The sequence below is a fragment of the Vidua chalybeata genome, chromosome 9 (assembly GCF_026979565.1).
Source record: "Vidua chalybeata isolate OUT-0048 chromosome 9, bVidCha1 merged haplotype, whole genome shotgun sequence".
In the NCBI taxonomy this organism is placed as follows: Eukaryota; Metazoa; Chordata; class Aves; order Passeriformes; family Viduidae; genus Vidua; species Vidua chalybeata.
In genome coordinates this window covers 22632082-22660023 of record NC_071538.1, presented here as the reverse complement: position 1 = coordinate 22660023, position 27942 = coordinate 22632082, and the positions used below count along the sequence as shown (strand labels likewise).

The following is a 27942-nucleotide window of genomic DNA, read 5'->3' as shown; positions in this document are numbered from 1 at the left end:
GATGTGTACCTGTCTTCAGGACTGCAAGCTGTATTGTCATTTCTGAAATGGGAAAAACAATAGTATATTTCCTGTGCTTTTTAAGTGTTGATGTCAATTATGGTCTAAAGTGTGTTTCCACATCCAAGAAGTGTGGATGTTTGTGCATGTCTGTGTGCACCAATTCATGTTCTAAAGTAGGTGGCTATTTCATTGTTGTGTTCACTATGTGTGCACAGAGTTAAGGTATTATCAGGAGCATTCCTTTCAGTTTTTACAATAATAAAATAAAAGCTGAATCAGAGCCTGAAAACATTGACACCTCTGGAATTTCAGAGCATTTCCAGGGACTGATAATTAATGGCACTCAATCAACCCTGCACCTTGTCACTGATGGCTGATTAGAGTTTAGCTAATGAGAAGGTATTCAGTCAGCAGTCGGGGATTTTTTTATTCATGTCAGTATGTTTGGGGATCTCTGTGGGTTTAAGCCTGAGCTGATATCCCCAACATGCTCTAGAAGAACCCATGTAAATGGTCAGACTATTTTCTGCTGTCAGTAGTTTTGTGTGTACATGTTAAGCTCTGCAGATCAGGGATCACTACTTTATATGTTTATAAAGCTATATTGCTATTTATGCTTCCAAAGTATTTAAAAAAAAAGTGGTCTGGCATCCCAGTTGCACTGAGTGGCAGAAGGGGATTGTTCTGTTCTGTGCCTGGCAATGCTCACCACATACAGGTCAGTTTAATGAGTGCTGTTTGCTGAGACACTTCCATTGGATCCAGATTCATCACAGGGTTATCCAGTGGAATGGCAAGAAACAATGGGCACAAACTTAAACACAGGAAATTCAATTTGAATATAAGAAAAAAAAGCTTCAAGGGAGATTGAACACTGAACCAGGTTCCCAGGGAGGTGTAGTTGGAGATATTCAAATCCTGACTAGCTACAGTGTTGGGTAGCCTCCTCTAGTTGACCCTTCTCTGTGCTGGAGGTTGAATAACAGGATCTCAAGAGATGCTTTCCAGTCTCAGCAAGTCTGTGGTTCTGTGATTTGCTAGGCTGGGAACTAACTGGTTATGCCTGTCCTTCCTGAACAGAGCAGGCTGGGGGGTACCACTGAGTGTCTGCAGGCAAAGCTCTGAGCACAGGTGGTGGTTTGCCAATGTGCTGACGTGCTCAGCAGCAGCTCCCCAGCAGGCATATCTGGGGCTGGGCTTGTAGGTTTATCTCTGAACAGCCCTCAGGTCTTGTCCAAGGGCTGCTGCTGGGAAATCTGGGTATGACTGGTGTTATTGAGCCCTTTCTTTCATGAACTGCAGTGGTGACATCATAACGTAGGATTAATCAGACAATAATCCTGAATCCTTGTAGTTCTTTCCCAGTGGCGTTGCAGGAAGGGCCACCTGATAATCAGTAAATCCAAAGAGCTTTCTAATTCCATATGCTTCTCTGCCAGGATGGAGCTGATAACTGACTTGTATCTCGTAGGTGTGCAGTGCGATCCAAAATCAAGATTTCACTGTTATTGATGACTACTGCACTGGACTGCGAGCTCTTCTCTACCTGAAAAGCATTGAGGAACTTGATGACTGGAATGGACAGAGTCCTGCAACCATGTGCCATCAGAAAGGAAAACCAGTACCTAGAATTGCTGATCTGAAGGGAAAGGTATGTTGTTTTATTGCCATTCCTGTATAGTAACACTATGTCTTTGTTTTGAACGTAATTCCATAATCATTGTATGCAGTTTCTGCTACTTACCTTGATTAATCACTGCTGCTGTCATAATTAGTCACCAAGTCATTTTCCTTCTGAATATTAACAAATATGTAGGCAGCTTAAGAAGACAAACTTGAAATGACTTGATACAGGCTAACATTTTTGCTATAAATATGATCTCTTCACGTGATTCATAACATCATGTCTTTAAAAAAAATATAAGATGTAAAATTAAAAATGCATTAGAACAAGTTCTGGAACTGCTTGTTTTAAAGAAACTCAACTCACTTGAGATTGATCCTAATATTGTGTGCCAGAAGCTCCTGGGTGTTTAGCCAGGGTGCAACATTCAGGAGACATGCAAAAACCCTCTTGCACTGGCTCTGACCAGCTGAGACAGGTAGTCACAGACCAGCTGTTAGCTGGAACATGAGATCAGGTAGGAAGTGGTCCTTCAATCACCATACCTGAGCATCTTGTGGTCTTTCATGTGTGCTGATGCCCAAATCCTCTGCATGACAGGGAAGTTCTAAGTGAGGATTGGTGACACCAGACAATTTAATAAATTCTGCAAGATCATTTAAACCTAGAAATTCTGTGATGAAATAGGAAGGTAAATGATGGTCAGCATGAAATCCTATCCTCTGCACTGTCTTTCCTCTCTGCTCTAGTAGTTCCCTGCTACAAAAGCATTTTTGGAGATTTTTGACAGATGCAATGGGTTGCAGCTGCCCCAGACCTGCTCATCCCTCCACCAGGGCACCTGCTGATCCATCCTGAGAAGCAGGGAGGTGTAACTGGCTTCCTGCTGATGCCCGGCTGCCTCCTGCTCTAAGCAAAATACCTGCACAGCAGGGAGGCCAAGCTTTTGTTTCTGGTTACTAGAGGGGATCACTTTGAAGACTGATTTCAGTTATACATCATGCCTATTGATTATCCTTCCAAAAATCTGATGGACGACTGTTGAAAATGTTGTAAAAAGTAAAGAATTACAAAAGAATAGGATTTGGAGTGTCAAATGCCTCCAAATCTCTGCTTATCATTGCTGATGACTGGAATTGGATTTAGCAGGAGATTAGAGACTCCTATATTGTTGTTGTTCTCTGTGGAGCTCTGAAAATTATAACATTACCTTCAAGGAGGAAAGACAATCCTGTTCCTAAAGCTCTGGATAATACACTGCTTAAAAATAAACCAAGATATAAGCAGTTTCATTTTCATCTACTTATGTTAAGCAGTTAAACCAGGCTCAAAGGGTTGTAGCTAAACTTCTTTCCTTTAACACCTGTGGAAACCTACACAGCATTTCCAGCTCGTGTTACAGATTTGTTGTAATACTTCTTTCAAGCTGCAGTCAGTGTTCTGTCTCTGTATTACCTTTGTATTTTACTAAACAGACAGCCATTGTCAAAGATGTTTCTCCCGTCCTTTTGAATGAGGAAAAAATTTGTAATTTTTAGTCTTTTTTTGCTTGTCACTACATCGATAATTAACTTTAAAATGTTGCGTGAAAATATGCTTTAAGGAAGCATTTAATAATTCAAAGGAATCTTCACTTGAAACAGGTCACATGAAAAAGAATAAAAACAAAGCCCTATGTAGTCTTGTGTGGCTGGCTCTGTTGGATATTTAAAAGACATACAGAATATAATTTATTGTGTATTCGAATTAGCACTGAATTATACCATTGTAACATTCCTACTAAATAATAGCATTTAAAGTTAAGCAGGCTGCATTGTTGATAAGCTATTGATACATTTTAGGCATAAGCTCAGGATGGCTGTTTGTCCAGGAATGAACAATCAAGGGAAAAGAAAGAAAAATAATATAACTCTGGTAACTGGAAATACCGTGATAAATGATCCTACTAGGGGCAATCAAATACAAAGACTTGATATCATTAATATTTATAATATCCTAATTAGCAAGACTGTGCCTAAGCAGTGTTATTAGTGTAACTAATTATGTTATCATAAACTAAGTTTGCAGTATTGTAGGAATCAGTATTCTTACTTTCATAAATTATTATCAATATTGGATTTCATGTACTTGTGCCTAGTAAATTTAGTTAAGTACTGTAGTTTCATCTCAATTCAAACACAAATATCTAACTTGCTTGGCAGCAAGTCATTAACATGTTTGTGAGTCTCTTGCTAAAATGAATTCGCTAAAATGCATGTCCTTAATCTCTGTTGGGAACAGAGAAAATAACCTATTGATATTTTCTCATTGATAAAATAATGTGTGGGAATGTATATGTTATATATGAAGTAAAATGTGACAGTCAAAATCCTGCTTTATAGAAACATAAGGAGTTGTCCCAATTTGTGTTGGTATATACCATGAGATGAAATGCAGTTTATTCAGTAAGACCTACTAAGAAGCTAAGCAGCAAATAAACACAAGCATTTGCATATTAAAAAAAAAAAAAAAAAAAAAAAAGTGAATTTGCTGATTTTGATATGTTGTGGGTTTGGTGCAATAGATTAAAAAATATATAAGAATCATCCTCCTTTTTGTTACAAGATTACTATTATTTTCAAATAGAATCACAAGGATAGAAAGTTCAGACATTTGATATTTTAATAATAAGGAACTGAGGGAGAATTATTTTCACCAGCATCAAGAACTATTTGTTTTCTGATTGTCTACAAATTCATTGAGCCTCTACCAGTTTTAAATAAATTACAGATTTAGGAGCCATTCTGTTCCCAGATAAGTACGTTCATAATGGTATCTGTTTTGATTCACAGTGCAATATTGAATGTTAATGTCTGTATTTTTATGTAATGGTGAACTGTTCTTTTTATAATTCATTGTCTGTCCTGGTTTCAGCATCAAACAGATGCTGACTGCAGAGTGTTGCCACAGGAGAGTGACACAGTGGAGTTTTGTCATGAAATATTGTAGTATTTGATGACCAGAGTAAACTAAAAGATAAATACTTTCTTCTAAATGGTACTCCTAACCTCAAACTGAAGCTGTCTTGCCATGCAGTCAACAGATAAATGACGAACTGAATAGTTATCACTGTCAGGTGTTACATTTATCACAATAATTTCCTTCCTAAACAGAGAGAATACTGAAAGTACTCTGCTAAATAGTGTAATATAACAAGCAGTTAAATAGCAAACATAAAATGCTTTGGCTGAAAAAGAGATTCATGTTGATTAGTATCTGTTCATCCTTCTGCATTAATGAAACTAATACTTCTGATAATTTATAGTCCTTGAAATATCAGAAGCACCACAGCACTGGGAAATATTTTGGAAACTTGAGTGCTCTTTTTCTGTTTTTCACTGTTGCAGAATCTATTTATTTTTGTATGTAGACCCTAAATTTATCATCTAGAGCCAGCGGTATTTATTTTCTGATAGTCTTTTCAGTAGCTTTTTCCCTTTTGCTTATACAGCAGTTGCTGCTGGAGCCATTGTCCAGGATGTGACCTGTGGTACTACACTGCCTGTAATAGGAGAGAGATTCCCAGTTAGGAATGCCAGCTTCATTGGTTTCCAGCCACTGGATGATGCAGGTTTCCATAGTTCCACCAATTTTACTCATTCTTTCCCGTGGTTGTAACCATATCTGTAACAGCTCTGAGGAGAGTCCTAGCACAGATGCTGTCTCGGGCTCACAAAGGTGGCTAAGACAGAGTTCTGGGCTTCCTTCCTCATTGCTTTTCAGATGGTTTACTGAGTTTGGTTTGGGTTGTTTTGTTTTTTTTTTTCCTATGGGAGGACCTGACATTGAAACCTTGGCACAGATGACTGTCACTTATATCAACTCTGAGTCACCTTTGCACGGAATAAAAGTTGTCAGCCTGTCTCACGTTTAATCTCGGTGTGCAAATCTTGATGCTGAGATGAGAGAATGGCAAAGTAAAGATGACACCACAGTGCTTCTCACTGGCTCCTTCAAGGAAGAACTTGTGTAAAAGCACACTTACCTCAGAATGAATTTAGGACTAAGATCAAGTGCATGATGCAGTCAGGAAGACAGTTAAGATGTAGTGCACACTCCTGCAACCCAGAGTTATTAGGGTGACTGCATAAACCAGAGGAAGGGCACAGTTCGTCTCCTTACAATACAAAATTAATAGAATTATGTTTTAAAATAATGTTCACGAGTTTCTCAGGAACATACATGACCAGGAGCAATAAAGATAACTCTGTTCTCACTAGGTATCTGAACACAGTGTAGTATTCCCCAGAGGTGCAATTTGATCCCATGTGTGTCTCACAGTCTCACCTTGTCTGTTGGTTACAGGACTCTTTTATTAGTTGCTCACTGGTCTTAATCCAGAGAGCTGAAGTGATTATGTCCCAGAAATGCACTGTGTCAGCTGGTGATCACAGAAGTGCTACAGTGTGTCTCTGTAAAAACTTCCATGAAAGTCCGCTATAAAAATCATACTTAATGCAGTGGCTTCTATACATGCCAGGTAGCTAAACAAAAATCTTGCCATTTATTCAGTTGGTAGGTGTGGGTTTATAGGAAAAGAATATATATGGATGTTTCATACTTTGCTTTCAGCACCAGGAGTTGTGAACAAGTGGTATTTGTTTAATCATGTCTAAATGATAAAAAATTAAAATAACAAAAAGTAATAATTTAAGCATTTTTATTCCAGAAATATACAAACCCCCAAACAAGCTCAGAGGGTAGTTCTCAACTGTTAAGGTGCTGCACTAAAAATGTTAAAATTGTATCTGGTAAAAACACATTTACAGACAGTGGCTTTATTCATCAGGCAGATAAAAGAGAATGATGCTGTACATGCACAGTGTACAACTTCAATGAAATTTCATCACCTTAAATTTAGCAACCTTCTGATTTTCTTCTCTGAATGGACTTCCCATTGGAACAGACTTCCCATTTGGACTAAAATACTCATCTCCTACAAGTTATATGTGGGTACTAAAATATGAGTCTTCCAAACAGTATAAACCTGCTAAATTCTAACTGTACTGCAGTCAAATCTAAATAGTCTTTTGTATGGCAGAGAAAAAGCATTGTTATATCGACCAGACTTCATACAAAATATTAAATTAACTCTTCTATTAAGTAAATTAATTAAATGAGAACTCACAGCTATGCAAGAACCACTGTTGCATCATAAATTTTGTCTGCCTTCAAATTCTTCAAGACCTCTGGCCTGACTACCATCACTGAGTAGAGGTTTTCACCCTTCATTTTTGGAAGTGCTCCTTGTTCTTTAGGAAAACAAATTTGCCCAGTATGGTAAAGAACTGTTACCTTGTTTCCAGCACTGCATAAAAAAAGTTAGAAAAAATGGTATTTGTGGCTGGAAATACAGACTGTTTAACATACATTGATATAGAGATTGCAATAAGATAATTAACATTGGGTGAAAAAACCCATTTTCCCATATTGCTATCACCAGTTCTGAAGAAGAGTCAGAGGGTAAAACAATTAGCTTTAAGCTGTGGTGGATTGACCCTGGATGGGTGCCAGGTACCCACCAAAGTATTCTCTCACTCTCCTCTGCAGCTGGACAGGGAAGACAAAATATAACCAAAGGCTTAGGGGTTGAGATAAGGAACCAGAGACATCACTCACCAATTATCATCGTGGGCAAAACAGACTCAATTTGGGGATATTAATTGAATTTATTGCCAATTAAAATCAATGCAGGATAATAAGAAATTAAACAATTATTAAAAACACCTTTTTCCCCCACTCCCAGCTCATTTCCAGGCTCTCCTTCCTCCCTTAGTGGCACAGGGAGACAGGGAATGGGGGTAGTGGTCAGTTCTTCACACGTTGTTTCTCCCACCTCTCGGGGACACGAGTCCTTCCACTGATCACTGCATCAGTGCACGGCCCCTCCTGTGGAAGGCTAATTCTCCCCAGACTTCTCCCATGTGAGTCGTCCCCACGAGCTACAGTTCTTCATGAACAGCAGTTCCATGGGGTGCAGTCCTTCAAGAATAGACTACTGCAGCATGAGCTCCTCTCTCAGGTCTGCAGGCCAGGAGCCTCTTCCCGCGTGCGCTTCCTGCAGCTTCACAGCCCTCTCTCAGGCATCGCCCCACTCCAGTGTGAGGCTCCTCCCTGGGCTGTAGGTGGATCTCTGCCTCCCCATGGACCTCCAAGGGCTGCAGGGCACAGCTGCCTCACTGTGGGCTGTACCAGGGGCTGAAGGGGAGTCAGCTTTGGCACTTGGAGCACCTCCTCCCCCTCTTTCTTCACTGACCTTGGGGTTGGCAGTTGTTCCTCTCACATGTTCTCCCTCCTCTCTTCTCCAAGTGCAATTACCTCTGTGCAATAATTTTTCTTTCCTTCTTAAATATGTTATCACAGAGGCATTACTGTAATTCCTGACTGGCTCACTCACGGCCAGCCACAGCTCCATCACGGGCTGGCATTGGCTCTGTTGGACATGGGGAACCTTCGAACAGCTTCTCACAGAAGCCTCTCCTGTAGCTCCCCCTGCTACCAAACCTGGCCTCACAAACCCAAGAGAGCTGTTTGATCCCCTTTCCCATTAGCTAAAACTTGGACCTGAAAAATGGCTTTCAGCCAGACAAAGCCTTTTAAGTATAAGCCAGTATTGATCAAGAAACCTCTTACTTTAGGATATTATGGGAACTTGCATCAGCACACACAGGGACTCTTGCTGCAAATGCTTGTTGGGTTGCCCAAAAATAAGGCTCTGCCAAAATATGTCTGCACCATTATCTGCAAGCAGATGAAGAAATAAGTCCTTTCCTTCTGCTCCCCACTTAGTGCATCAGCTCCTCCTCTGATGATGAAAAGCCTCCACAGGCATTGCTTCAGGTGAGAGTCTGGTGGTTCTCTGTGGGGTATCAGCAGCAGTGTTTTGGGGAGCGCCAGCAGAGCAGACTCTGCACCCCACTGCACAAGTCATATTTACCAGCTTTGCTGCCATTGGTGAACCTCCCAGCCTTTCAAGCTGAGCTCAATTATGAGTCTGACAAATTTGTACAAAAAAAAGGACCACTTAAATTTTTTTTTCCTAATTGTTCTATTATGGAAGTTTATGTTGTGATTACCTACAGTGCTGCTTCTCACAGAGAGAGCAGGTTACATAAAATATATCTCCCTAACGGTGAAGCTATTTGCAGTAGAAATGTATAAAACAAAAGGAGCTAGGATTATTAAAGTGTATTTAAAATACTTTAATCTTTGTGGGGTTTATATGTACTGTGTTCTACATTTGCTTTGAGCATGGAGTTTAAAGTTTCAGATGCACAGGCAGTAAATGTAACTATTAAGAAAATCATGTATTTCACGTTAACTCCTTGGCTGTGGCAGTTTTAGTGCATTCACTGCTGGCAGTGGACATCAAGCCAGGAAAATCCAACTCCTGATGCAAAAGGATTAAAAAAAAAAAATCCAGGCACTGCCAAAAATACATAATTCTTTTTTTGTACTCTGCAGTTTGTTTTACTTAGGGAAACGGCCTGGTCATACCCTGCAGCATGCATTCATTACAGTGATCTTTGACTGGCAGATGCAGAGTAATAAGATGCATATTTTAGTGCTTATTATAATACCCTGTCCAAAAACAACTTGACAAATTTGTGATTTCGACAGTATCTCATTTTGCTGGCTGCAGTGCTCTGTGATTGCCTGGTCCACGTGGCTTCCAGATTATGCATACCACCAATACTGCTCATTAAAATGGCCACAGTTCACCAGTTTCGGTAGCTTGGAACGAACTTGGAATGAATTATTATACAACAAAGAGGCTGCTGTCATGCAGAACAAAAGACAAGCAAAAGAGAGCTTCGGCTTAATGAGGCTAAGTGAGTGTCTCCCCTGCATCACCAGCTACTTGATGGCCTTTGAGCATGGATTTTTTTTCTCCACAGGCCAAAACCTTTGGTCTATTATTTTGTGTTTATGCACCTTGAGGCTAATATACATTTTAATATGCTGCACATGGAGAAAAAAATCAGCCATTAGATTAGAACATGTGCACTCCCTGTTAAGTTAATGACAGCCGAACATAGAGATAAATTTAGGTTTTCATATTTAATTATAGCACAGTGCAGTACGTTTAGCAAGGATAAATTGCACTATTATTATGCTTCATTTTTTTTGACATCTTTTCATATTAACCATGCGCACTTACCCCCACTTCCTCCCCAGTGTCACACATAATGTCTCTGTGCATCATCCTTCTCTAACACCATTAATTTTTTATTCTGTACAGTTGTATATGTATTGTTGTATTTGTTACTTAGGGTTAGCTTGCTGGCTGGATAAAACCATTCAAAACAGCCCTTGTGTTAGGTGATCTACATAGGCAGTAGAGACAGAAAAAACATAAAAAAAAAAACTGGCTTGTGTGGCCAGAAATGGTTCCTCATTCTGCTCCCAGAGCAGGGTTCCCAGCCCTTCTTCCCTGGATGCTTTCAGTGTGGTTTACACTATCTGACTGCAGAAGAGTAGCCCCTTTCTCAAGGAAGTGAATAGGAAAAACCAGAGAAGTAGTGTGTGGAAGGTTAAATGAGTTCTAAAGCAGATTGTAGTTGGATAATATTAGTATGGATGACGGCGATGTTAATATAAAATGTCTCTGTAACTGCATAAGAACTAAACCACACCTCATGTTTTAGGTAGTATGCAGCATTTGTTGGGGTTTTGTACATGTTTATCTCTGTTTGTCAAAGCTGTTGCTCCAAGAATGGCATCAGGAATTAGGCCAGACATCAGCCTTATAGAAGACAACATGAAATTAAACATGAAGGCAGGTTGGCATGCAATTCAGTCTTTGAATGTTCTTATCAAGTTTAATGCGAATATTTGATAGTTTCTGTGCTGCCATGGATTTGATGGTGGTGCTGGACTGTTTTTTATTACCTGAGAATGCTTTTAAGATTTGCTTTCAGCTCTGGTCTGAGCTATTCATGTAGCTGTAGTTTGTGAAATATATGTTTGCATGCTTCACAAAATTAAGGAAATACTGCTATTTTCCAAAGTGGATTAGAGCAGGTAATAACTCACAGGAAGAAGATTTTCCTCCTCCCGCTGTGTGTATAAGCAAGGAGAAGATATTATGCTACAGGCTTAGTCCTAGATTATTCCTTATTGGATAGTTGTTTCGTGACAAAAGACACTGTGGCTTGATGACCAGAGGGTCATGACAGGAATAATAATCACCATATGAAAGGGTGTCTGGATCTGGGTGATAAAGCATTCCTCATCACAATCAGTCAGCACTTGGGGGTGCAAGAATTTTCCTCAATGGCAGAGATCAGCTTTTTCATATTAATTGAGAACCAATCAGTCTTTTTTCCTCTCTCTCCTTCTTTCTCCAACCTTCAGTTCTGTACCAGCTTTTCCTGCTAAAGAGTATTTTCTTTGTCAGGTGAAGACAGATTTTGGGGATGTTTAGGATGCTGCAGTATTTGTGGGATTGGTATTAGTTGCAGAGCCTTACTCTTTGTGTCCTCACTGAGTAAAGCCCAGGTCAGTAATGATTGATAGCTAATTGTCTGCAGTTCAAGCACTAGAAAATGGGTTGGCAATTAATTTATGTGTGCAAAACTCTTCTCCCTGATTTGTAAGTGCAGATTTTGATGCAAATTGCATTCATGAAAGCAAGGTTTTGGCTTTCAAAATGTAAGCTATAATTACTAGTGTGAGAACCTGATGATACAAAATTCTTCCTCTAGAATCTAACCCTAGTGAGAGAAGACATTTATTAACAACATTGTGTATTTATAAGCAGTACTTCTAACCATCTTTTAGTTCATTAAACCCTGGTAAAATGCTTGGTATTACATGAGGTGTAGTCTCATGGAGTTGCAAGCTGTATCCTACAGACATCCAGATGGCTTAGAAATATCTGTGCAATCAGAAAGGCCCCTTCTGTATCCACAGGTAGTTATTATTAGTAAAACCTGCTTTTATTTATGTGTCCCCATGTTGTTTATGGTACTAATCACAGACACATACTGTAATCACAGACACATACTGATGTGCAAGAAAAGACTTGGACTTCTATGTTCTGAAAAAATCATTATCCCTTTAAGGTTCTCATCCAAGAAAGCTGTTTATTTGGATAGCAAGGTACTCTGTGGGCCACAATTTCCATGCAAGAAAAGTGCAAAATTAAGTAGGTGGTATTGGTCATAGACAGCAGACTTAGAATTAATTTTCAGCCTGTTTTCCAAGAACTCTTTTATTTTTATGCTAGTTTTGAGAGGAAGCTTGCAAGAATATCTCTCAATTTTCTTAGGAACAGATTTGGCCCGTAAGAATCTCCTCAAGTGTAGTGGCATGCACATATATATGAGAAGCATAGAAGGAGTTATTTATGGGGAGAGGCTAAAGAAGCTAAAAGTCCTAAAGTGTTCTGCCCATATGATGTGTGTAAACATAAGAGGTGGAGAACTCAGTGATGTACAAATATTTGAAATTTTCAGTCAGTGAAGAAAGGGGGATTTTCTGATGTTCTGATGTTCTGAAAACTCTACTGAGACTGATGAGCTGAATTAGGAGGGGTGGGAAAAAGTGTTCAGGAAAAGTAGGAGAACAATTATCCTGATTGGAAGAAAGTGTTTTTGTAGAAATGATGATGGTTTCCTGCTGTGCTGCTGAGATTAAAGGTGGGGAGAACTTTTAAAGCTTGAACGCATAGAGTCTAATGGAAGTACTGCTGGGAGAAATGTGGGGGTTCCAGGACTATGTGCTGTCCTGTCTGCACAAGCTAGACCCTGGCCCTTTCCAACATTATAGCTGTACAATAGGGGTTACCCATGGAAGTCACTGGATCCTTATAAAGTGTTCAGACAGTGACTTACTGTAAGTCACTGCAGCTGTAAGTATCTAGTAGCATGCAATTCAAATGTCTTTTTGCTTAAAGAATAAGACTTAAGGAACATGATTCTGACCTTTCCCATTTACTTTATTTTTACTGCTATAGAAAGCTCTTGAAGGTTTTTCTGTCATCTTGTGTGGTTTTGATTCAGCCACATGGGTGTTTCAGCAGTCAAAGCTGTACTTCCTGAGTTTTTCATGGACTAAATGGACTAAAAATGTCTTTCTGTTCCATTATCCATGAGTCACACATTGGCACAGGACAACTGTCCCCAGTACCTGAACAGAGCTGGTGGCACACCACTTCTACATGGAGAAGTTGAGAAAAGAGATTTCTGCACTCTGCTGACCTGTTAATGCTGAACCAAACTCATTAAGGCCCAAGAACTGTGTTTGGGTTGTTCCAGGGAAAAATTACAGCCAGCCTGTAATCTGTTGCTCCACACTGGGGCTCTGTAATAGTTTGAAGTGGCCAGGCAAGAATTGTATTGATTTCTTGGGATCTCATTCAGGCTGATTGAACTTGTGTGCTCTGATGGTGGATGTTTAAGAACCTACCCTAGCTGTTATTAAGAAGGTGGGTCTAATCCTCACACAGGTAAGACCTTGTTTGCCCTTCATTCATCTCAGCAGACAAGTTTTAATGAAATAGTTCCTTTTATATTTTATGCCATGGCTGTGTTTTTGATTTCCACACTTGTAACTATCCAGTGTAAGTATGTCAGTATGTAACCCATATATTGGTCAGGATATGTCCAACATTATATATCTGTTCTTTCATTAATCATTTTGTGTCATTCTGATTTGACAGCTTGGAATAATTAATACATTCCTTTCTACTACTATGTTGTACTTTTTCCAAGTTGATGATTTATTTATATAAAAGCCATAAAATACCTTGTTTTATACATTATGTCTGGATTCATGGGAAATGCAGACACATATCACTGAAATACAGGGTTTTTTTTTTAGATCCGCCAGACAAGGTCTTGCAGTTAAAGTACTTAAAGTAGTTTAAGTCTAGAACCTATAAACTATAATTGTATTTATTTATATTAACCATCATTACAGCTAGAGCATTTTATCCTAGATCCTAATCATTACTTAATATTTTCTGAATATTTACTACTACTACTGCAACTAATAATAGTATTAAATATATGCCAAAAGGCATATTTTCCAATTCCAAACCAAAAGTCTAATCTAGTCTCTCCAGTAGTTTTTCCTTGCCTTTACTGAGCCATCTTTCAAATGCTGAACATTTCTGACATTTTGAAATGTCATTTCAAAATTTTCCATTTGTAAATTGAGAAGCAGAAGACTTATTGTAAACACAGAAAGCTCTATAAGCACAAACATATCTATATTTTTCCTTTTACTAAAAATGTATCACCAGATTATAAACAGTTCATGTACCATTTCCATTAGGAAAAATGATATTTTGAAGCTTCTAAAGTTACCAATTAAGGAGCAACCCAAAATCCTTTGGTGACTGTAGCATGAGTGTACCTTTTCATAATCACCATTTCTTAAGGAGGACCCGAAGGAGCACGGCCTCAGGGCTGTTTGGGTTGGTGCAGAACAGGGCTAATAAATGCCTCACACTTCAGAGCTCCCCTCTCTTTCTTCACAACAAAGTCATCATCTTTCATTTGATAGACTGCAGCCATTTCCTTATCCATTCTGTCATAGCTTGGTTTTGCCCTTCAGTCCCTGGTCTGTGGGTGGGCTTTTGTGCCTGCTGCTGGATTTTGGACTTATTTACCCAGATGAAGCAGATGGAGGAAAAACAGTATTTACATTCTTCCACATGACCTAATTTATTTCTCCCTTGTTTATTGCTGAGTTATTTTTGTCTGCATAGTGTGAATAGTTTGCAAAGGTATTTATAACATTTCACTGATCAATGTGCAGTCTGAAAAGCATGAAAGTCTGTCTCCATTTAAAAAAGCAGTTCCTCTCCATCCAGGCTGTGTCTTTAGTTGCCCAGTTCCTAAATGGTAGTTTGGGACGGGACGCCTCTGGTTTTCACCACTGAGTGCTGACTCGTAATACAGCACACACTGAGAATATAATTTTTAGTGCAGAATTGAGCATTTATTGAGATGTATTTCAGTGAAATCATAACACAGTCTATTGTAAGACTCTTAACTCTCCAAATACCATCCCCAGCTCATCCACAGAGAAAGGTCTCAATGTGAAGTGTCTGACTGGGTGAGCTGCCCTTGGGATTCTCCAGCAGAAGGGGTGCAGTCCCCGAGCATGAGCATTAGCCAGGATATCCACAGTTGCTACTGTGAAAGGGACATTGCCACAACATAACTTCCTTTCAGTTTTGAGCATTGAGAGGTTGTGCAGTGTTACCAGTCCAGTACGAGATAATTCCAAAAAGCAATTTCAATGAAAACTTGGGGACTTAATAATTACATAGGTAGTGGTGTATACATCAAAATTTGAGCTCATAACCATAGTGTCCCTGCCCTCCTGTAAGGGTATTTGAATTTTCTTCCTGTCTTGCAGCTCATAAATGTGCTTCTTTTGAGACCCCACTCCAAATGCTGTTGGAAAAGGGCTGTAAAGTTTTAAAGATATATTTGTGGGTATTATAAAAATATAATAAAGTAAAAAAAACTGCAAAGAAATTGAAGTTATTGAACAACTGGATTAAAATTTTAGGCTAGGGATTGTTTAATTGCATATGGGTTTCTTGTTGGCTTTTACAGTCATGAAAGAATAGAAATTTTTTGGAGTTAAGAAAATTAAGAAATTTGATTTTAATGTAACAATTGATTTCAATGTACTTGTAAACATTTGATTGAACAAATAATTTCAGTATATTGTTGAAGACTGTTCTTATCTCAGTCAGTAAAAAACTCAGTTCGGACATTTACCTATTGAAAATGTTTTACTTGATTTTAAGGAGATATTTCTAGATTGGAGATGAAATTGTTTTCTCATACAAATTGAAATATTAAATAATTAAGTAGTATTAAAATGAAGGTAATAGTAAAATAATGCTGGTGAGCAAATTGCAGATACTTTATTTAATCTGAAATCAGTAACACCCCAAAATGTGTCTGCTTTCTCTGAAAACCTGGCAGAGAAAACAACACAATTATCCTCAGTAGTGCTGCTGTCTTTGTATAATATACCAAATGGTCATCTTGAGGGCAAAGGAGGATGGTAGGAAAGTCTGCTGCCTTGATGAGTACCAAAGCTTACCCACATTCTCACAGACAGGAGTTTCTGGAATGTACAGTTCTCATTATAATCCATGGGGATTTCCCCCCTCCAAAATCAGCTGGAGTTTGAGACATTTGAGCTTTTCCCATGGTCTCTTACTTTCTAAGAAATAGTTGCAAAGAAGTTCAAAATATTTCCAGGTTTTCTCCGCCACAATAGCTCCACAGTGTCTGTTCCTGGCCCTCCATGCCCCACTTGCCACCCTGTGCCCATCTAGGGGGATGCTCTGCAGCATAAACTCTGCCCCTAACCATGAACCCTGCAGTGGGGAGACCTGATAACCCTCATGGCCAGGTCCTGGCCGCTGTGTGTGACCTGTGCCATGAAATAGGCAGGATAGCCATGAAAAATGTATGTTGTGGTGTTTATCTGGGCTTAAGTTCTTGAGGAATTTTTAAAAGATAATATGTGGCTTAGTGATCTCCACTGGAAGCAAGCGGCGAGTTGTGAAGTGAGCTCAGCCAGAAAGTACAACTTTGTTTGTGCCTCACATGGCTTTATATGCATTAGAACAGTAAGACTTTTTAAAAGGCCGTTGGAAATTTTTACTGTGATCTATTATAGCTGATGTATCTTAAATTATTCTTCAACCCTTATCACAGCAATCAGGAACTTCAAATAAAGGTTGAAACGTGCTGTGCTTTGTCTTGCTACAGGAGCATGTTCTTCTTGCCAACTTGAAAAAAAATAGGAAATCTTTTAAGACATACTAAAATACAGCATGAAACTCATTGTCTGTATCTATCTTCACAGGGGATGCTTGAAAGGAGTTGGATTATTTTCCAGGGGAACTTATGGCAGAGTATTTGTGTATAAATTAACAGCAATGAAAGTGATAAATTAAAATTGTGACATCAATTTCATTCTTAGTTCTGCTTTGCATTTCTATAGAAGGATTTATTATTACTGTGATTTACCTTCTAAGAGGTAAAAGAATGGAGAGCATGAGGTAGTAGCTGCTGTAATTACCTTTTGGAAACCAGCTTGTTTAAAATGCTGCAGCATGTCTGCTCAGAGACTCAAGTTGGTGTGAGCACACCCGGCCATCCTCCCTCCATTTTCTAGGCTGGATTTCCAGCATTTTCCAACAGAGCAGTTCAGCTGTAAGGTTCAGCACTCACTGAAGGAAGATCTATCTTCCATCCCAGGTGAAGCACTGACCTCCCTGGTTGCCTCCATTTATTTTTTTTTCTTTTTCTCCCTGGCTCCCTGCATGTGCTGGCAGTGAGGAGTGGTGGTGGTGGTGTGGAGGTCCCAGATGAGCCATCCAAGCACAGAACAGCAAACAGTGCTTGGCTTTTATCCTCAGCACTGCCAGTAAAAAGATCCTTTGTACCTTCTGTGCTGAAATCCTGGTGAAGGCTGCACTCCATGACTCCCTGCACTCACTCGTTGGCTTGCTGGATTTTCAGCAGCACACTTTTATAACAGTGCTGTGTAAGGTGGCTGGATTGGCTTAGGGGCATGCACACAGCTGTGGGACAAGCTCTCACAGGACCTCAGACTCAGGTAGTGCCTTTGCCTTTCACCCTGACAGAAAAAGGCACTTTTCCAGCTTTACCTTCTCTGTGCAGAAGTGTATCTGTGTTGCTTTTGTTTTTACAGGAAGGAAATCATTAAAATCTTAAAAAAACCAAGCAGCCTGTTCCATACCCAAAGAACAAGAATGAGAGAGCAGGTGAGACGTGCAAGATAGGTGGAGTTCATTAGTTAAGAGAGACTGCTGGGATATTTTAATGATGAAGGTGGCATAAAACCTTTGCTAGGAAAAGCAACAATATGAAACAAGTGTCCATTTTATCTGGTTTCTTTTGCCCTCTGGAACAGAAACAGAGACACTTAGGAGCGGACTCAAGGAACCTAATTAAATACTGAAAGGAAATGAAAATTAGTTCACAGTTCTGTTCCCGAGACTCATTCCGTGAATATTCAGTTTGTATTACTTTCAGAAAAATGTAAGACAGTATAATTCTCAAGATGTTTCTCATTCTTGAAGAGAGAAACTAGGTGCCCAGGCTGGTGTTTAAATATGATCCATACTCTCAGTAGTGTCATTGTGACCTGCCAAGTATTTGACATAGATCAGTTTCATTGTTACAAAAAATGAGTCAGTGGATCCCTCAAATCTGCTCATTTTTGTTGGGGAAATGTTTAATGACTTTAAAGCAAAGTTTTCTTAAGGGATAAACAGTTGATAGTAAATTATACTAAAGAAACTGGAAGCAATCATCAACAGTAACTTTTAAAAGCTGTTATTTCACTTAGGAGTATTAAATCAAAATACGATGATTTTATGATCGGTCTGTACTGGTGTCAGTATCAGTGTCCCTGATGTCCATAAAGTGTCAAAAAGAAAACTCTACAGCATCCTGAGATTGCTTTGCTTCCTAATTAAGACTACAATAGCATTTTTAAAAGTGTGAAAGGAACCGTGTGGTGTAAAGTAGCCACAGAATGGACAAATCAGTTATTCTGGATGCAGGAACTTGCTTTAAGACTAAGTTGAAGATACAGCTCTTTCTTTGTCACATGCTAGAACATTGTTCATTTTCTCGGTTTCTTAAAGCTGTAATTGTACTTCTCCTATTTTGGGGGAAAGAAAAAAGAGAGAAAAAAGAGGTGTTCTTAAATGTTAAAAAATGCAGGGATAAATAATGCCATACCATGACATACCTTTTATGGTTAGCATTAAGCTTTGTCTCTCTAGTTCCAGGGAGTCCCTTATGGCAGAGAATAGCATTTTTTGAAACTAGTTGGATGTTACACTGTTTTCCTTCATTCTGCTTGGGCACTGACATCAGAAGTGATTAGATTCCTATAGGCACCTAACTTCAGAAAGGAGAGAAATGTCTGTACTTCCAAATTAAATGTACCCAGGAATATTCCTAGGTGCTCGGGCCAGCTGGCACCAAGCAGCCTGTGCCGATGATCAGAAGCTGTTAGTCTCCAAAGCAGGTTGGCTGCAGGCAAGCTGCCTGCTGGGAATGGCTCCTGGAGCATGCTGACTTCCAAAGCCTCTCCAGGAATTGCCTGGGACACTGATAGTCAGCACAGGCCAAAAGCAGGGAAAAAATGCTGTAGCGCTTTGTTAGGATAGATGAAAACATCCTTGTGCCCAGAAACATTCCCAGACACTGATTTACTACTGTGGATATAGAGAGTATCTTGCAAAAAACTCTGAAGGGAAAAAAAAGACAAGCAATGGCAGTATGGGACTGGGCATGAAAGATGGACAGATGGACACAGAAATGAGCTCTATTAGATGTTAGTGAAAACTGCACTCAGAAATAGAGCTCTAACAGCCTGAGGCTTCAAAATCAAGAAAAGCAGTCAGAATTTTTAGAAAATCTCCAGAAATAGCTAAGATATAATAGGAAGTAATGTAATGATATAAATGTGTGACTAATACAGATATTTTTGTATGATGTGACTAGTGTATATGTGTTATCCAAGTATGGATGGTCTGAAAGAATGGTAAGTCCCTGTCTTTCCTGATGATATAAATCAGCTAACCCATGAGTTCTTTGCATCCCAGAGGCTGAATTCAGTTTGTAGGTGGGACAAAGTTGCAGTGGTTCAAATGAGAGCACCCAGAGGTTCTGTTTACATTAAGGAGTAGTGCAAACAAATAGGCCAGATAGGAACAGGGTTGCAGAGTGAAATGGTTGATGCTGCAGACTGATGTCCACACCGTGTGCATCCCAGGCTTTCTTACTGACTTCTAGCTCTTGTCTGCTCTCATGGGCTAAATGCTCATTAGCAGCTGGAGCACATTGCAGCTGCATCCCTGGAGCACATACTCAGGTTTCATTTCATCCAAAATAAAATGCAGTTTGTGCATCTGCAGCTGCTGCTGTAAGAAGTGAGGTGTGGTGTGTGGGGACAAAGAAGAGATTCACATCAAAGGTGTGCTCTGATCTGAGCTAAACCGTGAGCGCAGAGCTCGTGCAGCAGCACAGCAGCAATGCAGGGCTCCTGGGCACGAGCTGAGGCCACCAGTGGAATAGAGACAAGCCCTTAACTGCCCAGAAAAGGTTTGCATAGAAAAGGAAAAATTTTGTGCAAACACAAATGCATTAGCACAAAGCAGAGAAGAGAAATTGACTGGTAATCGTCTCACATACGGGATTTTTTGCATTGGCAAGAAGATTGTTTTGCCAAAGCTTGCTTGCAGTAGCAAAAAGGAAATATTCACCACATCAGGAAAACAAACTGACTCAGAAAATACAACTTCACTCATATCTGGCTTTGATGCACTACACAAGAGCAAAAATAAACTTTCAGTGCCGTTTGCAGAAGCATGAACTTTAAACTAAGAGCAGCAGCACTAAAGCAGAGAAGAGTCTGAATGCCAGCTGGATAGTTAAAACATCAGTAAATGCTAGACAACAAAGACTTTGTTGGCATTTTCTGTGAGTCTAAAACTGCTGACAAAAATGTACAGCATAAAAACAATCAAAAATGTACATGATAGAAACAATCAAAATACCATTAGGACAATGTTGATTACCAAGAAAAGCTGAACAAATTAAAATACCAGGAAGTATAGATATCTCACAAATTTTCTGCTTTTAATTAAAGAAGTGCATGAATGAAAGAAGCATGTGGCAAAACTGGAGCAAACAATTCACAAAAGTTCCAGACAAAAAGTCAGAACACTTGGCTGAACTAGGTAGCACTCTGTAAGAGCCTCTATAGCAAAGTATTTACATGGTGTTTTAAAGGTCTGGGAAGTCTTCTAGGCAAAGAAAAGCTGGAAATGGACCCAGTGATGCAGTCAGGAGGGCACTTGATTGATAGAATGTCCTCAGCACTCAGAGAAAAAGCATTAAGGCAAATGAAAGTAAGGAGAGGACAAGTCTCATTGCTGAGGTTTTCCAGAGCCACAGGTCAGATGGTCAGCCAGCCAGCTGTAGAGAAGATGGGAAGCTGTACATATGCAGTCTTTTAGCAATGTAACAAGGCATTACACAGACCTGCAGGTGGTAATGCACTTTGCATCTTAAAAAAGTCTTTTCCGTTTCTGATGCAATGTTAATATATTTGCAAATATACTAGATGTAAGAATTATGGACTGTAACTATCTTTTCAACGTCCCTTAGTGTGGATACCAGCAGAAGAAAATGCAATTTGATATCAAAACTGTGGTTGAAGAATGCCAACAGTATCAGCAAGAACTAATGGAGCTGGCTGGGATCACTGCCATAGCTGTATAGGTGCAGAAACAGAACAGCAAAAGCTGTGGCTGATCATGATTACATTCTCATCTATCTGCTTGAAATGACCAAGGCAATAAATCTAAAGTGAAATAAAATGAGATGAAATTGCATTTGACTCCTGGAGCACCGGGATAATTGCTGACCTCCTAAAGGCTATTACCTAGCTCCTAAAAAGTAAAAACCATGCAGGGTAGACCCACACCTGAAAATGTCAGTTTGAAGATTAGTGGGATTCATAAACCATCTCACAATACCTTTCCACACTTTTCAGATCTGTACAGTCTCCTGAGGTGATTACTAAACAAAAGCATGCTATGAATACAACTGCTGTAATTTGCTGGACTCTTCTCCTGCATAAAGAGCTGTACAAAATACCCCACGGTGCAGCACTTGAGCATGTAAATGCTGAGGCCATTGCATTGCACAAGGCAGGGCAGGGCAGGGGCATGAGGCACACACGGGGCACAGCCCCTCCAAGGAGGCTTGTACATCACCAGCAGTGTAGGAGCAGTCCAGCTGACATACACTGGAGTCACGTGTGCAAGTGAAAACATCGATCCTTATGTCCTAAGGGCAAGAAAGGTATGACTACAAAGTGGCCATCAATTATTAGAAAGGGTTTTATAAAGCCAGAACTAGCACTCCCTCAGTGACCACAGCCTGCAGTGACTCGCCTTGCTCAGCATCTGGAAGGGATTGAGATGTACACCCCTGAGTTCTTACCCAGGCTGCTGTCCGCAAAATCAGGACAACTGAACAGTTGCTGCAGATGGTGCAGTCAGGGTGCAGCACCCTGGAAGTCCCACTACCAAACTGCATTTGGAGCCTGCACTCGTTCATTTGTACAAATAACCTGGGAACAAAAAATCTCGTCCACTTCTCATCACTGCTACCGCTGCCATCGCCTTGCAGCAAATTGCAGTTTGCCCTGCAGTGGTGTCAAGGCTTGTTGGAGTGCTCTGCACCAGAAGGACCGGATGTTTGGGAACAGACTTAGGCTCATGCATGTTCTCTGGAGGCAAGAAATGGCCCAGCCTTCCTGAGGAGAAGCAGCAATTCTCTCCTGTGTGGTGCCTGCCCCTGCCTTTGTAAGCTGCTCAGACTGAAGCTCTCCTAGGAGCTTTAGCCATTGAAATACACAGCACCTCTAAAAAATATGGAGAAAAAGAGTCAGGCAGACAGATGACATGGATTATCTATAATAACATAAATTATGTCATCTGTGACCTTTAGAGCAGCACTGCTGTTGTAGACAGCATTAATGTAGAGAAGCTGCACTAAGTAGAAAATTTTGTTTCCCTCTCTGTCTTAATGGTCAAAATGGCCACAGATGATTTGTTTCTGAGCTGTAGATTGAATCACTATAAATACCTGGCATAATTTTAACAAGTTGAATTATGTGAAGAAATAGAAATAATTTTTTTCCAAAATGTAAATGAGGATGAGATTTTTAAATATGGCAGATAATTTTGAGTAGCAATGCTCTGTAGGGCTTGCAGGATCACTCCCATGGGAAGAGGTCATTCTGTGGTTGTTATCTGGAACTGAGTGCAGAATGGCTGGAGACAGGACAGCTTATTCAAGCAGCACAAAAGATCTGTCCAGTGTGTGGTGGGTTTCACTTTTCATGGGAGCTGTGCAGCTCCAGGGATGATGTCAGGTGTGCACGCCCAAGAAGGGTGGGTTGGCTGTGGGCAGCCCGTGGGCCATGGCTCTGCTTGCCCCAGTCACTGCACGGGGGCTCAGCCTCAGTCAGGGTAAGTCCCTGCGCACTGAGCCACACGGAGAAGCTTTGCAGGATCAGCAGGAGCTCCTTTGCATTTATAGGGTTTCTTGTGCCACGTCAGCCCGTTCGACCTGCAGGATAGCCACAGTGAGTACACAGTGCAAAGTGATAGGTAAAGTTTATGTATCACCTTTGTTTATCTGCAAGGAGCACATGAGCAGTGAAAAAGGGAATGGCCTGTTCAAGCAATATGTGATTGTGGTTCTACTTAATAGCAGAGGCCAAGCTGAATGCATATATTCACGAGCCTAACTGTGCATACAAATCAGTGAAGTCTTGCAGTACCAAGATGATCAGAACTCATTTTAAAGCTATTACAGTAATTTAAAACAAGATAGTTTTTTAAAGTACAGTGATGTATGCCTGTAATCTGTATTTCTAATGATTTGCATGTTAGATTTTTAAAAATCAAATTCTTCCTCTGATTGACTAGAGTGAAAATCTAATCAAATTAGCATTTTAGAATATATGACCATTGTAATGCCATATTCAGAATATAATGATACTTTAGATACTTTAGCTGTTAAAAAGACAGATAAATATGCAAGAGAGGCACTGTGGGAGACTTGGACTCTAATGAGGACTTTTCTGATTTTATACATTTGGTTTTTATATATTGTCTGTTACTTTAGTACCTACATGTTGGTGTCTCCTCACTGCTTGATGGTGATATAAGAAGCAGTTATATCAGTTTAGTGAAGCTCTCTTTTGTAATGTATTATTTATATTTGATTCATAAGTTTGATGTAATATTAATTTTAAAGTGTTTAGCAATTACTTATTTCTTTTCAGATCTGTTTAAAAGTTTTAATAGCTTGAAATTATAAAAATTATTATCACTTTCCTTTAGTGCACCATTCCAATTTTTTCATCTCATTATATTCTTTTTTTAATGTCATTTGTTACGTGTTGCTTTGTCACATTTCAAAACTGCTCAAAGGCCTTAATCAAACCAGAATATCCAAACTCTTCGTAGGAGATTATTCAGCATTGTCTCATCCTTCCTCTCACCAGCTTAAGTGGGAGTTTTGACTATTGAGGGTGGAAGTACTTGCTATTAATGCTAGAACTATTTGTATTATGACTCTTAGCATGAGATTTAGTGAGTTTAGGATATTGAGGTGATGATGAAAGGCATTGTGTTATTGAATATGAAGACTAAAAGGCAGCAGTAGGCTCCTTGGTCATAACTGCAAGAGTTGAGTAGAGCTCTTTTGTCTGCACTGAATACTTTACATTTAAATTAGGATTGTGTGAAGCAGAGATGGAAGGATTACATGTGTGAGAGATGAATGAGGGAAAGTATTGTAGTCTGTGCAGGAGGAGGATAAGTGTTGTAGTTCATCTGCCATAAGAGATGGATTACAATGAATCTGAAGTGGAAGAAGGCTTAGATATGAATTATTAGCAGTGATTTGCATTTAAGTAATCTATTAGTTCAATAATATATGTATAGTTATGCAGTGTGTAGTCTACCAGGGAAAAGTGGAGTTTATTTCTAGATATATTGAAATTATATGCTGTTTACAGTATAGACATTTGGTAATAAGTCTGGAGTTTCCATGCAAAAAAAAAAAAAAAAAATAGATCAAAACAAGAAGACAGGATAAACAAAAATCAAAACAAAACAGAAATCTGCAAAGGATCCAGCAGATGGGAAAAGTGTATGCTCTTACCTCTTTTGGAAGGTTTGATTGCTAGCAGAAAGTACTTGACAGGCAAATTTGCAGATGAAACACATACAGCAATGGTGGAAATGCACTTTCTTTGCACACAGGGGAAGCAGTAGTTATTTTACTGAATGTATTGAAAGCCTTGCAGAGTGGCTTTCAGAATCTCAATTTCTTCAACAGTCTGGAAGAGGAGGTTGCTGGTTGCCCTCTCTGTTTAGTCTCCCATTCCCCTGAGAGCATGAATTTGGTGGGCAGTACTGACTGAACTGTGAATGTTTTCTATGGCCCTGGTGCACACATAGGCTATCAATAAGTACTCCAGGGTCTGGAGCTGTATTTCCACCAGGGGATGTTGGATTGGAGTGTAGAAGAGCTAAGGCAGATGCAGATACTGCTCTTTTCATCTCCTCCTGGCCACAGGGGTAAATTGGTGGGCTCTGTGGTTGAGTTGCTCGAGGACCTCTTGAACAGATTCAAATGGATCATTTAGGCACCTTATATGGAGCTTCTTTGGCCCTCAGAGTTCTCAAACAGTGCTTTACTGCTCACCTTGCTGGGTCAGCAGTATCTGTGATTGAGGCCAGTCAGTAACCACTATAAGCAGGAAGGATATCCATGCTTTCTCATAGTTGTAAGAAAAGATTTATTCTTCCCTTTTAATAGTCTAGCTGGTATCTCTGAGGCTTCTTTTAAAGGGCCTAGAAAACACAGAGTTCTAGGACTGCTGGACTTAGTCCCATCAGTACATATAGCCCCAGAAGAAAATGGTCAAATCCAAACAAACGTGATTTTAGCAATGATCTCAACAGCTCAGCTACCAGCCAGCTTGGAGAAGGTGAGTAAAAGTATCTAGCAATGGCATTTTCCATGTGATCAGGTGATTTACAGCATTCATATACGTGCATAAACTGAATGTATAGATGTATCTATAAATGGTACATAGATACACATGAAAATGTGAATACTGCACTGATTATTTTTACTTAGGTATCAGTAAAAGTAAAAAATCTTGCTTGAACGAAGTTTTTTCCAACACTAAGGCTCAACTGATACTGATTCCTGTTTCCTAAACACATTTGAATACAGTTATATTTGCTCGCCTGACAGATATTTGTTAATAGCCATTCTGCTGACATCTTCTTTATGCTGCTGCTTAGCTGACAGAATTTCATCTGCATAAATGGGTGGAAAGTCCTTTCCTCACGTGTCCAACAAACTGGAGACAAAGTGCCTGCCAATGTTTTAATTTCTTTTCCATGTTCTGGTTAGAGAGTGAGAAGAATGCTTTCACTCCACAGTGTCATGAATATGGTAATCTATGGAAATCACAGAAAGCAGGTACTTAAGTTAAGCACATACTGTACTACAGGAATCCCTGATGAATTCAAGTCTCTTCTGTTTAGAGAAGATGTTGTTGTCTATTAAGTGACAGACTGCCAGATGTTCATGAAGTAGCACAGTAATGTGTATCAGTATCTTCTTTTCTTACCCCAGAAGGTAACATTTTCCTTATCATCTATGTCACCCTGGCTTTTGATTGTAAATGTCTAAGCTTGCTTCAGATATTAACTCTTTTATGTTTTATTGATGAATATTTCATTTCTTCAGTACATTTGTAGAATGTAAGTTGTTGCTGCACTATAGTAAGCCTATTATCCTAAAATCTTTTCTCTCACTTGGTGTATATAAACCAAACATTTGAATTAGAACATGAAGAACAGTTTGTGATTTGGAGCTAGAAGAAAAATTTGTGGCAGTGTTAGAAAAATTCAAAAAGAGAAATAATTGTTATTTTAAATAATATTTCTACCTGCACATTCAAGCATGGCACTGTATATCTCATGGTGAGGTCACTGCAATGTGTTTTCCTAGAACACATTATTGTTCCGTTTAGACTCAGAGTTACTGAAGGGCTGGGGGTTAGCTCACCCACTTTAAATAATCATGGTTTAAAGAGCAGGCAGAACAGTTCAGTAACTAAATGCAATGGTATATGCACATGCTGTGGGCAGCAGAGGTTACAGAACAAGTATATGGGCAGTAATTGCAGATTATTGAGACAGTGCTGTTTACCAAACAAATAAAAGTTCCAAGAAAAAAAATGAAAAGAACTGAAAGGCAGAGTTCATTTTTTCTGAATAATTGTTGTTTTCTGTCCTTTATTTTGATGGTATTCCCACATCATTAAAGGCACTGATGCCAGAAATGTCTCAGCTCTAAGAAACAGAGCCATGAGAACCCTTTAACACAAGGGACAAAGTCCATGTGGCTTCTTGCTAATTAACCACAGCAGCTCCAGGGGCTGCAACAACTAATGTTGGCCCAAGAAACTCTCTATCAGGTGGAAACTTGACAGAGTGAAGTATCCCATCCTCTGCATGACACTCTTCTGCCCATGTGCTGTGGGGAAGATCTTGCAGGATTCTCTGCTGGAGGTGTTGACATGAACCCTAGTGCCAGCTCTGACCACAGCAGTGTATGGGACTGACACTGAGAAAAGCAGCTATATAAGAGGATTTAGCTTTGAATGCCTGAAAAAATGTCTAGCAGAGTAAGAATTTACAGCTTCACTTTCTCCATTTCTTTCATTAGTTAAGCAGTTTACCTGTGGGGAAAGCTTGTGCAAAATATTCTCTCCATATATCTATGAATATGAAAATGTGTGTTATTTGCCACCTTCAGAGGAACAGAATTCAGCTGTTGTTGTTATTGTTGGGGTTTTGGGTTTTTTTTTTTAATTTTCCCAGAAGGAACACAAGCTACCTTGACATTGTGACAAGATTTTGTTGTTGTTTCTGGTGCTGCTCTTGTTACTGGGACCTTGTGTTTTCTTTCTCTCTGGAAATGTTGGAGTCATGTTTCATTGTATTCTTTGAGAACAAGGAAGAAAGCAGACACTGTTTCAGGAAACTTTATAGTAATCTTTTTGTTGCTGTTATTGTTGTAAAGTTGCAAGAGGATGGAGGCAGACCACTGCTTGGAAATTGTAGCATAGTGTAAAGTATGTATGTGCAAGTATTACATATACATGCAGTATGTAATAAGGATTCAGTTATATGCAGCCATTTTGAGCACATCAGACTTTAGAAAAAATAAATAAGTATTCAGAATCAAATGGAGGGAAAAAGATTAAAATTGAAACTCCTTTTTCTGGAAAACTTTATACACCACAAATAGAAGTTTTCCATGAACAAATGGAGGTTAAACATTACCAAAACCTTTGTACTCTGGACATATGAAATTACCTATACAAACCTGATTTAAATTCTTGTAGCTCCTGGGCAGGGCAACTGTCTACCTCACCTAAATGTTAATGTTTCCCTTATCTGATTGGCTTTCCATACCATGCTCCCACATTCAGAGATTCACCTGTTTTACCCTCCTCAAAGCTATTAATTCATGTCTGCAATCTTCACACCTTTAACTGTGTCTGAGGTAGTTGCTTGGCTGTGTAGCCTCCCCAGGTGTTTCACTCTTAGATTTTACCTGCCTTGCTGTTTG

General features: G+C 39.5%; 1 protein-coding gene across 1 annotated transcript in view; it reads left to right on the top strand.

The window, feature by feature from the left end:
* Positions 1 to 27942, top strand: part of DPYD (dihydropyrimidine dehydrogenase) — a 339118-nt gene that overhangs the window by 291309 nt on the left and 19867 nt on the right. The window contains exon 20 of the mRNA XM_053950943.1: positions 1475 to 1654. Within this exon, the coding sequence (XP_053806918.1) occupies positions 1475 to 1654 (180 nt within the window). The remainder of the gene's footprint in view (positions 1 to 1474; positions 1655 to 27942) is intronic.